This window comes from Oncorhynchus kisutch, linkage group LG17 (assembly GCF_002021735.2).
Source record: "Oncorhynchus kisutch isolate 150728-3 linkage group LG17, Okis_V2, whole genome shotgun sequence".
Taxonomy (NCBI): Eukaryota; Metazoa; Chordata; class Actinopteri; order Salmoniformes; family Salmonidae; genus Oncorhynchus; species Oncorhynchus kisutch.
In genome coordinates, this window is record NC_034190.2 from 54,140,069 (window position 1) to 54,157,321 (window position 17,253).

At 46.3% G+C, this 17,253-nt stretch overlaps 1 protein-coding gene across 11 annotated transcripts in view; it reads left to right on the top strand.

The window, feature by feature from the left end:
- Positions 1 to 17,253, top strand: part of LOC109907909 (agrin) — a 271,660-nt gene that overhangs the window by 173,251 nt on the left and 81,156 nt on the right. For all 11 annotated transcript variants that reach the window (XM_031794088.1, XM_031794091.1, XM_031794082.1 and 8 more), the window contains 3 exons: positions 5,303 to 5,527; positions 8,653 to 8,877; positions 9,979 to 10,185. In XM_031794088.1, the coding sequence (XP_031649948.1) occupies positions 5,303 to 5,527; positions 8,653 to 8,877; positions 9,979 to 10,185 (657 nt within the window). The remainder of the gene's footprint in view (positions 1 to 5,302; positions 5,528 to 8,652; positions 8,878 to 9,978; positions 10,186 to 17,253) is intronic.

The window sequence follows — 17,253 nt, forward strand, 5'->3', positions numbered from 1 at the left end:
GGCTGAAGTGAGTGTAGATTTAAGAGGTTTATCTGCTGCATGCGTGTGTGTGTGTGTGTACATTACTTTTAGGGTGTGTATCTGTGCATGCAAAAAACATGCGTGAATGTGTATGTGTGAGTCAGGGACCGAGAATTATTCAACTTTAACATTTAAAAATGTTCAAAAGCTTGTAGCATATTATTCACACAACTGTTACTCATTAAAACCACTTAATACCATATGCCAGTTCAGAGCATTGAACGCTCCAGCACACATTACCACATTACTGCCCATTGTTTTGGATCATCATCTCAGTTAAATATGGCTAATGCTAAATTATGATACAATGGAGCTTCAATGCCACGCAATTACCAGTTAGCAGTTAGCCTATCTCCTCTCTAGAAGAGGACATATTTTTAAGTTATTAGTTCGCCATTATTTAACCAGGTAAGCCAGTTGAGAACAGGTTCTCATTTACAACTGCGACCTGGCCAAGATAAAGCAAAGCAGTGCGACACAAACAACAACACAGATTTACACATGGAATAAACAAATGTACTGTCAGAAGCACAATAGAGAAAGTCTATATACAGTGTGTGCAAATGGCGTGAGGAGGTAAGGCAATAAATAGGCCAAATTAGCGAAGTAATTACAATTTAGCAAATTAAGTGATAGATGTGCAGATGATGATGATGATGTGCAAGTAGAAATACTGGTGTGCAAAAGAGCAAAGAAGTAAATAAAAACAATATGGGGATGAGGTAGGTAGATTGGATGGGCTATTTACAGATGGGCTGTGTACAGCTGCAGCGATCGGTAAGCTGCTCAGATAGCTGACGCTTAAAGTTAGTGAGGGAGATAAAAATCTCCAACTTCAGCGATTTTTGCAATTCTTTCCAGTCATTGGCAACAGAGAACTGGAAGGAAAGGCAGCCAAAGGTGGTGCTGGCTTTGGGTTGACCAGTGAGATATACCTGCTGGAGCGTGTGCTACGGGTGGGTGTTGTTATGGTGACCAGTGAGCTGTGGTAAGGCGGAGCTTTACCGAGCAAAGCTGTATAGATGCCCTGTAGCCAGTGGGTCTGGCGATGAATATGTAGCGAGGGCCAGCCGACGAGAGCATACAGGTCGCAGTGGTGGGTGGAGTGTTACAGATACCAATGGTGAACCTCAGAACATCCTCACATGAAGACAAATCCAGACGTTTTAATCCTGTCTGGTCTTCCCATGTCACTCTAGGGAAGAAATAATATGCCTATCATTCTTAAAGGAGCGTCCCAACCCGTACCTCCCCGCCCGCCACACAAATATCCATACAAGCGTGGAGGCTCTTCTGTCAACAGGCAGAAGAAGAATGCCCGAACCCCCGGCCTTTGAGCACAACCAGGAGTCCCTCTGTATAGTGAGGTTTTTGTGGCCGATTTTCCAGACTCAAGGGTAACACTAAAGCATGTAAAAGAGAGAGACAGCTGCAGTCAAATAAGCTCTTTGAAGAACTACATCAAACGGGCAAATCATCTCCCAGCTATTGGGCGGACTGCAGCGGTACAGGGAGGACGTGGTGGCGAGGGGCGATGCTTTGTGGTTGGTCTGCTGCGTGTGTCTGTGGTAGTGTGGCCGAGTGGATGTGCTGGGGGGGGGTTCTCCATGGTCTCTACCTCCCTCTGTCTGTCTCCATCACTTGCTCTCTCTATCTCGCTCTCTTATCTTTCTCTCTGTCTTTGTCTAGCTCCTCTCCTGCTAGGGGTTATACGGACACGTTATATATATATATACATGTGTTAAAGGATAATACATTAGAAGATTCTGCCCAATCCCCCTCTCCTTCCCCCTACAACAACTATCACCACCACCACGACAGGGAAACCTGTTCCGCCACACGCCTCTGGGCCGCGTGCCGCCAAGCAGAGCCGTCACCACCACACTGCGCTGGCTGACAGCTCCCCAATCCTAATGAAGCATTATTAAATCCAGTTCAAAACACTGTATCACAGGGAGAAGAAAGGCAGACACACACAGAAAGTCCCGCAAAGACTCCCTGCCTCCCTGCCTGGGAGATAACTCCCACCCTCCTCTCTTTGTTGGCCATCCTCTCCTCTCTGCCTGTTTTGTACTTTATATTCTCTGTTCGGGTTCTTGTAGTGCAGGGTTGTGTTCTCCTCCTGCTCCCCACTACTACTACCATGTCTTCTTCTTCAACTAAAGGGAATGTTTCAGCATTGTGTTAGTATTTTCCTTTACTACCTGTATTCCTCTTGTTATTATCCCAAGCCTAACCTTGCTGGTGTCTACCACTTCAGTACTGCCTTGTGGCTCAGGGAGACAAGCTAATTGGCAGTGAGGAGCATTCTAATTTAGAAGGTAGCTCGGTGACTTTTCATCTTCCTACTTCTCCGGCCTTTCAAATGATAATAATGCGGAAAATGCAGGCAGGAGGTCCCTGAAGTTGTTTTCTGACACGTTCTGCTTGTTACACCGGTCACATTCACCCAGGCAATTTGCCTCCTTGTCTGAGTCTGAGAGGAAAGCTTATCTGTGCTAACGTCGCCGCAGTGGCGAAGTGCGACGCTCCGAAACAGGACGGATCCGTTAGCATTCAAATCAACGCGACCCCCTCTGTTCTTCCTTGCTCTTCCGTCCGTGCCTGTCAAGGTGCCTGCTACGGCGAAGGAGAAAAACCCTCAGACTATTATTATTGAATGGGTCCGAGAAGCAACGAGGAGAATTCTGTTGACTGTCACAAAGAAAACAGCGGCACTCTGGGAAGTGGCAAGGACGAGCCGTTGGCTGCAGGCTGAAGGCGGTGGCTTAAAACGTATTATTTCACGGTGGCCCATAAACCCGGGTGACAATGGGCTTCCATTGCTAGGCAAACCATGTCCTCCTACTGTGTTTTCATCCTCCATGGTTTCACCTAACAAACAATGGTACATCAAAGACAGTGTGGTTCTGTGGGTTCTGTGAGGATATATTGAATATGGACGAAGGGGAAGCAAACCAATGTCGACATAATTCCTTCACTACAGTTGGTAGTGGTGTCGATTGCTTTCATGGTTGAAGGATTTCAAATGGCTGAGTATCCGTTTCAGTCACAGACGTGTGTCAATGCCTCAGTTGAATTTGTATTGATAATCTATTCATGAAATACTAAATAAAGTCTTCCCTCATTGATAGAGCATGGCGATTCCCAGGGCCACACATACATAAAACAGATGCTCGCATGACGGTTAGTCGCTGTGGATGAAAGCGTCTGCTAAACGGCATATATTATTATTATTACTTACGCTGACCTTTTTGGTTTGCTGTATATTCGATTTTTTTTACCTTTAGGCAAGTCAGTTAAGAACAAATTCTTATTTTCAATGACGACGTAGGAACAGTGGGTTAACTGCCTCTTCAGGGGCAGAACGACAGATTTGTACCTTGTCAGCTCGTGGGTTTGAACTTGCAACCTTCCGATTACTAGTACAACACTCTAACCACTAGGCTACCCTGCCGCCCCGCGTCTTCTTTTTGTTAGTCAAATCGTTAGTCATTTCACAACCCATGTTTTTAGCTCATAATAATTTGGCTACTCTTTCTGAGGTGAGAGCAATACCGAGATGGATTTTATGCGGGAGTGTAATGGTGCACTGTTCTGGGCCTGCGTCTACAGTAGAAGACCTTTACTCATCTTTTGCTTCATATTAACTGTCACCAGTTGTCCAGCTCCATTTGCAGTATTGCATTGAAATCAAACTGAAACAAAGACACATTCCTCCGCTGTATCTTGAAATGTTTTGAAGACGAAAGTGGCAGAAAGAGAAATGTGTCAAGATGTGCGAGAGATGCGTGTGCGGCTTTGATACGACGACACACAAAAGCACTTCTCTTCGCCAGCCTCTCCTAGCCTGACGACTCACACTAAATTCTACTGCTGCTTTGTTGTTCACTCCATACGTTAGTCTGAGACTGCCATCATTGAAGTATTTTGTGTGAGGAGGGGCACTAGGGGCGTAGTATAAAACAAAGTCATCAGTGATTGGATCGTCTCTAACCAATTGGAGTATAAAAGCCCATGGCGAATTTTCAAACCGCCGCTTTTCCCTACTTGTGTCCCGAATGTGTTCGGATTCGGTGAAGGATCTGGGAGGTACTGAGACGTCCGTGGGCGTGGCGTAGCGTTTGGCCGGAGCACGGAGTCTGGGTAGCTCGATCCTAGACTCTCATTAAGGCGACGCGCGTGCTACCTACCTAGTTATGTACCCCTAAGATCAAACTAAAGAAATGGAGCAGTCTTCTGAGACAAACATGGTCTGAAATACAGGAATAAGACTTTATATTTTGGGGATAGGGGAGATAAAACAAAGAGTATGCTGGAAGGATTGTTGGATTAATATACCGTAGCACCCGTCCTGAAATGAAATTCATAGACAAAGCGCCGTAACAAAAGGTGGATATTGGACACAGATAAACATTATTCCAAATGTGGCGGTGCATAGGAAATGAGAGACTCAGAGCTTGTCGGAGGAACCCCGCTCCCCCGGGGTCTCGCTCTCTGGGAGTGTTTGTTATAATGCCCGCTATAAATATGTATTGGGGGAGTGGAGAAAAAAAACGCTGATTGTAATCTGATGGCGCTCCATCGTCGAGATTATGAGATACCAAAATATCTGTCGCAGACGCTAAATTAGAAGTTCCACCCACTCATATGGACAGAATAAGCCTCTCCGGAGTGGCAGGGCTGTTTAATAAGGGGTTGGAAACAAAGTTCTCTAGAGGGAAAAGGTCTCTCTATTTTTCAGAAAGGTAAATATTCAGGGGGTCCACTCAGCTGCCAGTAGAAGAGCATGCTGAAGCATAGCAATTGAGATTGTATTGTGAATGCAAAGCATCCTTCTATTGGCCCTTCAGAAAATTAATGCAACTTGTTTGTACAGCCAGCCAGCTGTGACCGCCCGTGAATCCTTAGTCAGGGCTGTCAAGTAGTTCTTCAGTCTAGAGTTACACATCCACGGCACTTTTTCCATTTGCACTCGAATAGGTTGACACTCTGATGTAAAAAGGTGGCATGTGGCAATTTTGTACTTAAACTGCTTTGGAATTTGCTTTCATTGTTGTGTTACTTATGGTAGAAACTCTAGCTTCCTGGCCTTCTTTAATGCACCAGTTGGATTAGTTGGATCTTCAACCAACGTTTCAGTTAATAATTGACCTTCATCAGGTTTCACATGATGTAGGCTAGTCGTGACAGTAAAGTCAAGTGTTCCTGTTAAACCCATACACAATCCTGCAATACACACACAAACCCTAAAATACCTCTGTCTTCTCCCTCCCTGCAGCCCTGAAGGATCCATGCAGCGAGGTGATCTGCAGTTATGGCAGCACCTGCATCCAGTCATCGGACGGCCTGTCGGCCAAGTGCATGTGCCCGCTGAGCTGCGAAGGCAAGCCCGAGCAGGTGATGTGTGGCAGCGATGGCCAGGACTACCGCAATGAGTGTGAGCTCCACAAGCAGGCCTGCCATACCAAGAAGAACATCCGCCTTCAGCGCCAGGGATCCTGCAGTGAGTCCCCTCATATACTTTTCCTCTACCGTTTCTCTTTTGCTCTCTTTCTTTCTTTCTGTCTTTCTTTCTTTCTCTCTCGCTCTGGGGTTTCACTGTCTTCTTTCTCTCTGACATCGTGTTACTGGTTTTCTCATTCTGTGCAGTTTTTTCTTCATGCAATCTCTTCCTGTGGTGTGGATTATTCACTGTTGACAAACAAAGCCAATTGTTTTTTAGAGCTGGCCAGTTCAAGGCGGTTGTTTTGTCTGCGTTTTCTCCTGAGAACTTTTGATTATGAGGTAAGGGGGAAAGGGAAAGAGCCAGACAAAATAGCTTCCCAAAAGTGACGGGAGCCTGAAAGGCCACAAAAGGGAAGGGAGATGAATGATCAGGCCCCGAGAGGATGGCTGTAATATATCTAACCCGGTAAGACCGGGCTCCATGTCGCCATACCCCCGGGGGGAGGCTGGGTTCTCAGGAGAGCTGGCCCGGCGGACCCTGAATCTTCCTGAGTGATTCTGACCAAGCCTTTGCTGTCTCAACTGGCTCGCCTCTGAAGCTAAGCAAGATCGGACCTGGTCGGTCCCTGGATGGGAGACCAGAGGAAGTGCTGGAAGTGGTGTTGGAGGTCCATTAGGGGGCACACTTCCCTCTGGTCTAAGGAGATCCCAATGCCGCAGGGCAGTGAAGGGGACATTGCCTTGCATAGGTTGCCGTTAAAACGGCACCATAGATCCCATGGCTCTTATCATAAGAGTAGGGGTGTTTACCCTGGTGTCCTGACTAAGTTCCCAATCTGGCTCTCATACCATCAGGTCACCTAATCATCCCCAACTTCCAATTGGCTCACTCATCCCCTCTCCTCCCCCTGTAACTCTTCCCCAGATCATTGCTGTAAAAGAGAATATGTTCTCAGTCATCTTAGCTGGTAAATAAAATATACAGCCGGGGCTAGGCTAGCCAGAGCCTTTGCTGTCTGTCCGTATGTCTGATACCTCATCAGGGGGGCTCGACTGCGGAGGGCAGGACTCCTGGAAGCCGTTTTGGTGTCTTAATGGGAGCTAATGTTTTTTTGCAAGGGGGATAATGGCTGGGCTTGTGTGGTATCATTGCGTTACTGGCTTCGGGCGCTTTTTGCAATACGATAAACCCCCTCAATTGGTTGCAGTCCCACGTTTTAAATCCTTCTGTGTGAGTGATTCCATTGTGCTAATATACACCATCCCTGACCTTGGCGATGGCGTTGCTGGCATTGGCCCTGTTGTTGTCTCGCCTGCCCAGCCCAGGCCGTCAAAGCCAAGCTACCATTGTCCCTTCTATGTGTTCCTGTTGTCGCCATTTGTTTTCCGAGCCAAGGCCGTGGAAACCATTTCTCCCCTCTTTTTCCTCCCTTCCTCTCCCTGACCCTTTCTTCTCTACACATTTGGTCTCATCCTCCTCGCTGGTGTTTCAAATGACTCGCTCGCAGCCTGGCAGTATTTTAATGCAACACAGCAGTACATAAATCTTCTGTGTCCCCTCGCTCTGAAGAAGAGAAGTGGAATGAGATGGGACGAAGCTGCAGCAGCTAGCGGCTCCTATTTCAATAAGCTTCTCCCCAGTTCCTTTATGATTACAGCTGATATGGCCACCAGCGCCAGCCGTCAGCCTGACTTCCCCCAGAGAAGAGTGCAACGAGGCCCAATCAAAAATAAACTTTCTCCATCTATTTGGAGCCTGTCGTCCTCTCAGATCCATGGCCTTCCCAGCTTTCCACTCAGCCTCTCCAGGGCAACCTGTGTTGACAGCAGGTTTCGTGTCTTTGGCTATGTCGGATTAAGTGATATGACATGCTATTCTATAAAATCCTTTCTCCGTAATTATTATTACCTGATTGAGCTAATCATGTAAACTAGAGAGTCGGGGCACCACAAAATAATATTTATAGAGCTGTAATAAACAAATAAACTCTTAAAGACCTAGTAATATTTTCCATCAATAGCAGTCAATATTAATTGTCACCTTAATTCAGTCTCATCTGAAAGTTGTAAATTCTTGGTTATCTTCACGAACCCTGGCTAACAAGTTGAATCAGCAATACAAAATTGGGTTTAATTATTTATTTACTAAATACCTAACTAATCACACAGAATTACATATGCACAATGAATTATACCTTGATTACAAATTACGTCATAAAGGAAAACGTCCCTAGCTGGTGGAACAGATATGACAGCTGGTTACACAAAAGAAAAGGGTCTGGGTTTGAGTGAAAGAGCGGGAAGGCTGAGGGACAAAGGGAGAAGCTGTGCTATCGTAAATACAGTATCTTATGCATTCTAAATTACCGCCCATTTGGAAAATGCAATAAATATTTACTCTGAGCTGCGCTTCGGTAGGTTGATAGTAGATGGAAGGCCGTGTTTCCCAACCGAGTCCTTTGTCCTTTGAAGAATGTTTCTGGTGGTCAATTGGATACGTTGTAGTAACGTTGTTGTGTGGTAGATGGGATACTCTGTCTGCGTTTGAAGCTGCTGTTGCTAACTCAACGGCTAGGAGGTATCACTTCTGTAGTGAATAAGAGTTCAAGGTTCATACCATTCGCAACCAAAGCTCACGCTGAGGTTGGCTTAGTTCTGTAGTTGACATGTTAGTCCTTTTAACACAGAGGCTCCAGACCTCACATACTTGGAACAGGAGGTTACATTTTCGTCAAGGCTTTATATAGTGGAGCGATGTGACTCCGATAACTACAATGTGCATACTTTCCACTGTAGAGTTTATGTCATCCTATCATTGATGAGAATGTCCCAGATGACAACCGAACTGACATCATATTCATTAAGTACCACCGCATATGTTCAATTGGTCGGATTACCAGAATATAGTTAATTTCCCCCCACCTTCTGATGATCCCAGAATCTCTATGTTAACCAAGGGGTTTTCAAATTTCTCATCAGTAGGGTAGAGAGAGGAAAAAGGGGGAAAGAGGTATTTATAACTGTCATAAACCTACCCCCAGGCCAACGTCATGACACATGCCTATCTCTGGCATATCCCCGGTGATGGATAACCGTGTCCTACCACTAACCTCTTTCTATCTCATTCTCTTTCTTTCTCTCTCTTTCTTTCTCTCTCCCCCGATCTCTCTCCCCTGTCCATAGACCCATGTAAAGGCCTCGAGAACAACCTGAACGTTGCATGCCGGGTGGAACCGCGCACCCACCAGCCCCTGAATATCCCCCGCCCGGAGTCCTGCCCAGCCGTCAATGAGCCACTGTGTGCCAGCGATGGGCAGACGTACGAGAGTGAGTGCCATATGAAGCGGACGGGCATGCAGAAGGGCATTGAACTCAAGAAGATCCACCCGGGCCGCTGCAAGAAACAAGGTGAGTTGGCACATTCACACACACACACACACACACACACACACACACACACACACACACACACACACACACACACACACACACACACACACACACACACACACACACACACCCCACTGCCTTGAAGGATAGATAACTAACCAGGTTCTGTTAGGGCTCTGTTGTTACATGCGTGATACCAGACGGTTGGCAAAGGGGCTATTAAAACAGAGGTCTTAGGCCACACCAAGTCTGTAGTGCCAGGTTTACTGCAGATGACAAATGTTCCTGTTGCGTGAAAGGGGCTTCAATAGGCCACCACCTCCACTGCATCTGTAGCTTTTCCCCTCTCACCTCATCTTCACACATCTGAGACTCCTCATAGAGTTAAAGAAAGAGGCTCATGGTGTCATGCACTCTATTACAGACTCTCCTTCTGCCCTTATATTTTGTGGTCAAGCTTGAGTAGAGATATAGGCCGCTAGTACGCGACTACATTGGGGACTTGAATGTCTCAGGAGGAGCGTTAGCACTGTGTATGAGTTAGTCTGGATCGAGTTAAAAGGAACCCATTCTCTATCTGCCTTTTACTGAGGTAAAATGGATGGGTGTGGTAATGACGTTTTTGTTTTTCAAGGTTTTGATATGGAGAGAATATTTTCATTTGAAATGCAGATCCATGAAATCAGGTTCTTTATTGCGTTTAGGCGAAAACGGGGGTTTGTCTTGTAACATGACATACATACAATACATCCCTCTAATGTTCGACACTCAGATAAGGCAGCGCCGTAATTAAGTTTCAGTGTAGCGTGACCGCTTTACGAGAAAGAGAGGAATGGCTCCAATTTGAATTACTGTACAAATTTGATCCCCTGATCGGGAACGTAGTACATTTGAAAGCTCTGAACGGGTCTTGACCTCCCGGAGAGAACGTTTTGTAGACGATTGCCTCGATTTGTCGGCTGATTTGCTGCGTTAGCCTTATTTTCAGTCACATGTCAAGTCACATTTGATTAACAAAAAACAACATCATCACAACATCGCAGCACACATTACAGAGGAACATTACGAATTCTAAACAAGAACAAGCACAACTAAAATGTCCCCTCGTCCGTTTTGCAGAGGAGTGCAGGGAGGAGTGCAAGTTCAACGGCGTGTGCCAGGTGGAGCGTCTGGGCATGCGCTGCTCCTGCGAGCCCATCCAGTGCGATGGCACCTACAAGCCGCTGTGCGGAAAGGACGGCCACACCTACATCAATGACTGCGAGCGCCGGCGGGCTGAGTGCCAGGCCAAAGCCCATATTCCCGTCAAGCAGCAAGGCCCGTGTGGTGAGTCGGGACCCCTAGGAAGAGAAAGGGGGAGTAGCCTTTGGTCCTCTCCCTCTCTCTCCCTCTTGTTGACTCCTCCTCCCACAGTGTTTTTGAAACGTCCTCCTGTCCTGTGTAAGTACTGTGTGTGTGTTGGTTCTCTGTCTGTCTCTTGACTTGTCAGTAATCTGTGATGGGAGGGGAAAAAGCTAACAGACAGGAATTTACCGTGACCACCACTTTTCCCTTCACCCCCATCCACCTCATCCCCGTCACGCTCCGCCATCACATGTGACACATGAAACACAACGGCCTTCATGTTTCATTCATGTCCTCCTACCCTCTGGTAGTGCCAGTCTTCCACTTCAATGGGTCTCTCTCTCTCTCTCTCTCTCTCTCTCTCTCTCTCTCTCTCTCTCTCTCTCTCTCTCTCTCTATACATAACACACACAACGTTTTGTCGCTCGCCTGTCTTTGTCTCTGTCTGTCTCTTTTTTGTCTCTGTGGCTTCCTTTTTAAACAGGTATTCTTTCTGTTTCAGTGCGTCTCAGTCTGTCTGTCTTTGTCCGTGTGACGTCTGCCGCTGTTCGGGACACAGCACTCGCTGCAGCACAACCTTTGACCCCTCTGGTGGACAGTTGGGAGGGGTCAGACTCCTCCAATTGGACTAAACATGGGGGTGGTGGGATGGTTGTCTTGTCTTCCTCCCCTGTCTCTTTCACTCTCTCTCTCTCTCTCTCTCTCTCTCTCTCTCTCTCTCTCTCTCTCTCTCTCTCTCTCTCTCTCTCAAACTAGCTACAGTATCTCTCTGAAACGGAGTAGTATGTTCTCTCCCAACACTCCAAGCTGTTGCTCTTGTCTCTCCTCCTCTGTGCACTCTCCATGCAGCCCTGCTGTGTTTGCGGGGGGAAGAAAGCATCCGTCCGTGAGGTTTGGGAGCTCTTCTTCCCAGCGCTGTGTTTTGTCTTGTCTTGTGTCAACCCCTTTCCCATTGCCAAACCCCCTTATCCCTCAACCCTAAATCTATTGGTACCCTTCTACCCCAGCATGGCAGACTGCATGTGGACACTCCTAACCCCTGCCCAATGCGCCACCCCTCCCTTGCCTCCTGGGCACTGACATTCGTCGTGCCATGCCCAGTGTCTACTGACTAGGTCTCTCAACCTTATATAATCTAAGGCAGTGTTTCTTAATCCTGGTCCAAGGGACCAGTTATTGTTTTCGCCCTAGCATTACACACCTGGTCCCACGAATCAACTCTTCATCAAACCTTTGATTAGTGGAATCAGGTGTTTAGCGCCAGGGCAAAAACGAAGACGTTTAGAGTTAGAGCAGCAGTGGGCAAACATACCCCAGCCAAGGCCATCCGGTGTGGGTGCATGTTTTTGCTCCCGCCAAGCAGTAACGCATATGATTCAGCACATCAAAGCATTGATCGAAGACTACGATTAGTCAATTTTGTAGAGTTCCGGTGTGTTCCTGTTTGGCCGGAGTACAATCCTGCGCACACAATGGCCGTTGCGGAGTATAGATAGCCTACCCCCGATGAAGAGTGGCTGTCCTCGACAGACAAGCTAAGCCACAGGCGTTCTGTAGCAACGTTCCTCTGGTTCTTCTTAGACAGATATCTCTATCTCGTCTCACTCGGGTTGCTTATCTGAATACTAAGTTGTATTCGTCTCCGCTAGGTGACGTCAGAAGCATCGCTCCACAGTATCACGGTGCAACTCATTAGCATTGTTTTCTAGTCTCTTCCCCCGTCTTTTTGCCACGCATAAATTAACAAGCGAAATGTCCGGGTGCTTATGTGTTTTTTCTTTTGTTTTTCATTATTTTCGACAAAGTAAACTGTCACAGTCCTTTTCGGTGGGTTTTAGCCGGTGGCAAGTTACAGTGTTTTTTAATGTGTTTCTATTGACATTTGCATATTTAGCCAAACAGCTCGCTCGACTATTTAATTAAACATCAAAAGGAGAGGAGCAAGGTGCCCACCGAGGCTGTTGGTTTAGTGTGGGTGACGACGGGACTGTGTTCCTACCTTTGGACACCTGCACACGGTTTGATGCTTAATTACTGTGTTTCTTCGTCTTCTCCTCTCTCGTCTCTCTATCTCTCCTTCTGACCCTCTCTTACTTCTCCTCTTCTCCTAATTCGCAAGTCGTTCTTGCTCCGTGTGTCTGAATGGCCGGGTGTGGATTAGATAGAGACCCCAGCACTGCTAGTCTCCTTTCCGCTAGTCTTAAGGAGTCAATGCCCTGACAAGGTCCACTGGCGTGTGCGTGGTCGAGTCAGGCTTTGGGTGTGTGTGCAAGTGTGTGTATATTTGGTTGTGTGTGTGCAAGCTTGTGTGCATTTTGGTTTTGTTTGGTTGTGTGTGCCAGAGCTGTTTGTATGTGACGGTGTGTGTGTCTGTGTGTTTAGATGGCCTCTTTGTCACGACGTGGTCAATAGCACGAACGGAGCACAAGTTACAGTTACGGCCGTGCACCATGCGACACTCTTTCACCACTGTGACAGTGGCAGCCATTGTTTTCTCCCTGTACTTTCTTCCTAACAACAACACTACAGAACGTGGTTGTGACATGCTAACTGGGCCTCCCTTGCTCACTGCAATGGCACATCCCAAATACACCAGCATTTTAGAGTGACCAAAAGCAGAGGTACGTACACACCCGCCCGCCCACCCACCCACACATACACACACCTACACACACACACCCTTCAAACTACTGAAGACGAGAGCGACCCTGCTGTCTTGTACCATTCTATAGTCCTCCTATCCAGCTGTTGTCCTGGCATTCCTGCTGTGTGCAGAGTCTTCTCCATGCACCCCCATAAGCTTAAGTGGTTCAGCCCTTCATCGTGTGCCGTCTGGCATTAGCCAGCCTTTTGTCACTTCCCGATGGCTCTTAGAGCTTCAACCAAGAGGTGGATAGGGAGCGAAAGACTGGGATGATGGGGTGTCATGGCTGTCACTACCCCCACCACCCCCAGATGCGCGCGCACACACACACACACACACACACACACACACACACACACACACACACACACACACACACACACACACACACACACACACACACACACACACACACACATTTGGTGAGACACAGTGCTAGTTTATAGATCAATCATGCCACAAGCCATCAGGAGGGCTGAAAATCTCCAGATATGAGCCTGTGAATCTCAGTCACCTGCGGTGAGTGTGGTGACAACCCCCTAATGTGACTGTCGTCCGCCGTTTCACTCTCCATGTCCCTAAAGGGCCACTTGTCCCCTATGGGGGGGACACAGACTAGCCTAATCATACAGACACCAGTGTCGGCCATGCTGAGAAAGACGCCCTATTTGATTAATAACCTATATGGTCTTATATTGAGTTCCACAGGAATGTGTTCGAGGTCAGTCTCTCATGAGATGGTCACTATATAAGGGGCTAAAAAGGAATAGTGGTGGATTGCGAGAGGCCAATTCTTAGCATTACTAGGATGCTCAGCTGAAAAACGAAGTCAAAGTGGTTTAAGATGCCTCTCGTTTGACCCTGAGAGCTGGAAGGAAGCTTTCACTCCTGTGAGACATGGACATATAAAATGGTACAGAGGTTCACAGACAGACAGGCCGGCAGACACACACACACACACACACACACACACACACACACACACACACACACACACACACACACACACACACACACACACACATACCGTGAAGTACTTAGTTAGATAGTTAGATAAATGGTATGAATGCCATTTAAGAGCGGTGCGAGATTGTTTGTGTGTGTCTGTGTTTGTGTGTGTGTGCATAGGTGTGTGGGCATATGTGTGTGTGTGTGTGTGTGTGTGTGTGTGTGTGTGTGTGTGTGTGTGTGCATATGTGTGTGTGCATATGTGTGTGTGTGCGTGCACACGTTCACACACGCAGTTTTCCCCTGGAGGTTAACAGAAAATCACTCAGCCGGAGAGACATTGTCATTGACAAAGAGCCTCTGCAGAAGAGGAGAAATTGGGGTGAAAAAAACTGAAACTTGCGCCTTAGGTGACAAGTCTCTCCGGTGAATATTTATAATTTGCATGTTTATTTGATTAGCATCTCTGCTGCTGTGCGACGACACAAGTCACTGGCTTTGATTATACTCATAAACAATAATAGGTTGAGTACCCATTGAACCCAGAGAGGACCTCCAGTGATGTTTGGTAATGAATCTAATTAATGGACTTGCTCTGGGAGTTACAGTGCATTCAGAATGTATTCACGCCCCTTGACTTTTTCTACATTTTCTTGTGTTACAAAGTCAGATTAAAATGGATTTAATTGTCATGTTTTGTCATCGGTCCACACAAAATACTCTGATGTCAAAGTGGCAAAAAAAAAGCTAACTTTTTGTATTTTTATTCATTAAAATAAAACACTAATATATCTTGATTAGATAAGTAATCAAACCCCTGAGTCAATACATGTTTGAATCACCTTTGGCAGCGATTACAGCTGTGAGTCTTTCTGGGTAATTCTCTAAGAGCTTTAAACACCTGGAGTGTGCAACATTTGCCCATTATTCTTTTCAAAATGATTCAAGTTCTGTCAAATTAGTTGTTGACTAGGAAATCATTTTCAAGACTTTCCATAGATTTTCAAGCAGATTTAAGTCAAAACTGTAACTCGGCCACTCAGGAACATTTATTGTCTTCTTGGTAAGAAACTCCAGTGGCCTTGTGTTTTAGGTTATTGTGCTGCTGAAAGGTGAATTCATCTCCCAGAGTCTGTTGGAAAGCAGACTGAACCAGGTTTTCCTCTATGATTTTGCCTGTGCTTAGCTCTTTTCCGTTTTATTTTTTATCCCGAAAAACTCCCAAGTCCTTAACAATTACAAGCATACCCATAACATGATGAAAATATGAAGAGTGGTACAAATTTTATTTGCCCCAAACATAACACTTTGTATGAAGGACAAAAAGCTTATTGCTTTGCCACATTGTTTGCATTATTACTTTAGTACTTTGTTGCAAACAGGATGTATGTTTTGGAATATTTGTATTCTGTAAAGTCTTCCTTCTTTTCACTCTGTCAATTAGGTCAGTATTGTGGAGTAACCACAATGTTGTTGATCCATCCTCAGTTTTACAGCCATTAAACTCTGTATTTGTCACAATTGGCCTCATGTTCAAATCCCTGAGCGGTTTCCTGCCTCTCCGGCAACTGAATTAGGAAGGAAGGACGTCTATCTTTTTAGTGACTGGGTGCATTGATCATCATCCAAAGTGTAATTAATAACTTCCCCATGCTCAAATGAATATTAAAACCAAAATGTATGTTTATTTTTATTTTTACCCATCTACCAATAGGTGCCCTTCTTTGTGAGGCATTGAAAAACATCCGTGGTGTTGGTGGTTGAATCTGTTTTAAATTCACTGAGGGACCGTACAGATAATTGTGTGTGGTACAGAGATGAGGTAGTCATTGAAAGGTAGCAACTTATTTTGTGAGTTGTTCAGCAAATGTTTACTCCTAAAGTTATGTAGGCTTGCCATAACAAAGGAGTTGAATACTTATTGACTCAAGACATTTCTGCTTTTCATTTTTAATGAATTTGTAAAAATGTAGAGAAGCATTGGGTATTGTGTGTAGGCCAGTGACATAAAATCTACATTTAATCCGTTTTAAATTCAGGCTGTAACACAACAAAATGTGGAAAAATTCAAGGGGTGTGAATACCTTCTGAAGGCACTGTAGATTGGTGGTGTTAAGGATTATAGCGGCCCATACCGATTGTGTGTGGTGTTGGTGTGTGATTGTGTGTGTGTGTGTCAGTGGGAGTCGGTGGTGGCAGAGTCGCTGCAGTCACCAGGCCTTATGGGTACAGCAGGTTCTTCCTATGGCGAACCAACCCTTACCCCATCTGTTGCACCCCTCCTTGCTTCCTCCCTCTCTTCCTTTCCTACAGTGTATGTGTTGTGTGCTGCTGGTCAGTGCACCCGGACCAGGCCCACCATGCCAATGATGCCCATCTGCTGTTTGGTGGCCTGCCTTTAATTTTCCTCTCCTCCCCCTCTTCTCTCCTCTGTTCTCTGTAAGTATACACATGTCATGAGATGGAGGAGCTCATCTTTGTCTTTGTTCCCTTGCTGTTGTCTTTCTCTGCCCCCCCACCCCCCCTCTCCCTCTGTTTGCTGTATTTCACTTCATCTGTGTTCCCCGTGTCGTCTGATAGAAGAGAAATCTATCAGATTTGGTGTTTGGGGTTTTAAATGTCAAGTGGAGGACTGTCCCCTTGCAGCCATTACTCTGTGATAAGTGCTCCGAAGCAGGGAAACACAGCTCGCGGGCCTTCGTTTTACTATATGCTAATATTGAGACTTTTCTCTCCCGTTCCTGGCACCTATTTTAATGTGTTCCATAAAAGTTTTCACTGCTAGAGAGACATAGGGGGTGGCAGGTACTCCCCCTGCAGCACTGACAAAACTGGGTTAGGGCGCACCGCGGCATGTGCCGCTGTCTCTACTTCCCATTGGCTGTTTCTACACAGTGGGCGGTGCCGGCAGCCACTTCTCCCTCACCGAATTGGCTACCTAGAGCGCAGGGATGGGTTTTCTTAGATTCTTATAGTGACATTGGGAGTAATCCAGAATTGGAGCAGGGAAGATTCCAATCTACATATGCATGAGTAGGGAGAAGCTCTACCGCATAAAATAATCTCCCTGCATTTACATCCATATGTACAGACTTAAACCACAAACATTACCCACGCAAACAAGGCTAGGAATATGACACTCCATCTCTCCAGGCTTATATACAGACCGCCTGCCGAGTGTGTTCAGCTCAACAAGGCTTTGACTGAGGTAATACTCAGGTCAACTCTGAGAAATCCTGTATTTGCTTGTCAGATAAGGCCTCTAAATCTTGACTAATGTAGCAGTTTAGTGAGAGACAGGGAAGAGGCAACGTCTCTCTTGGGAGGGGGAAGACGGGTAGCGGAACGTTTGTCAGTGAGGGTCGTTCCGCCTCTTGGTGGGGGAGACAGGTAGCAGAACTTTGGCAGAATGTTTTATCAGTGGGTGGGCCTGTGGCGGTTATGGTTTTCTTAGCATT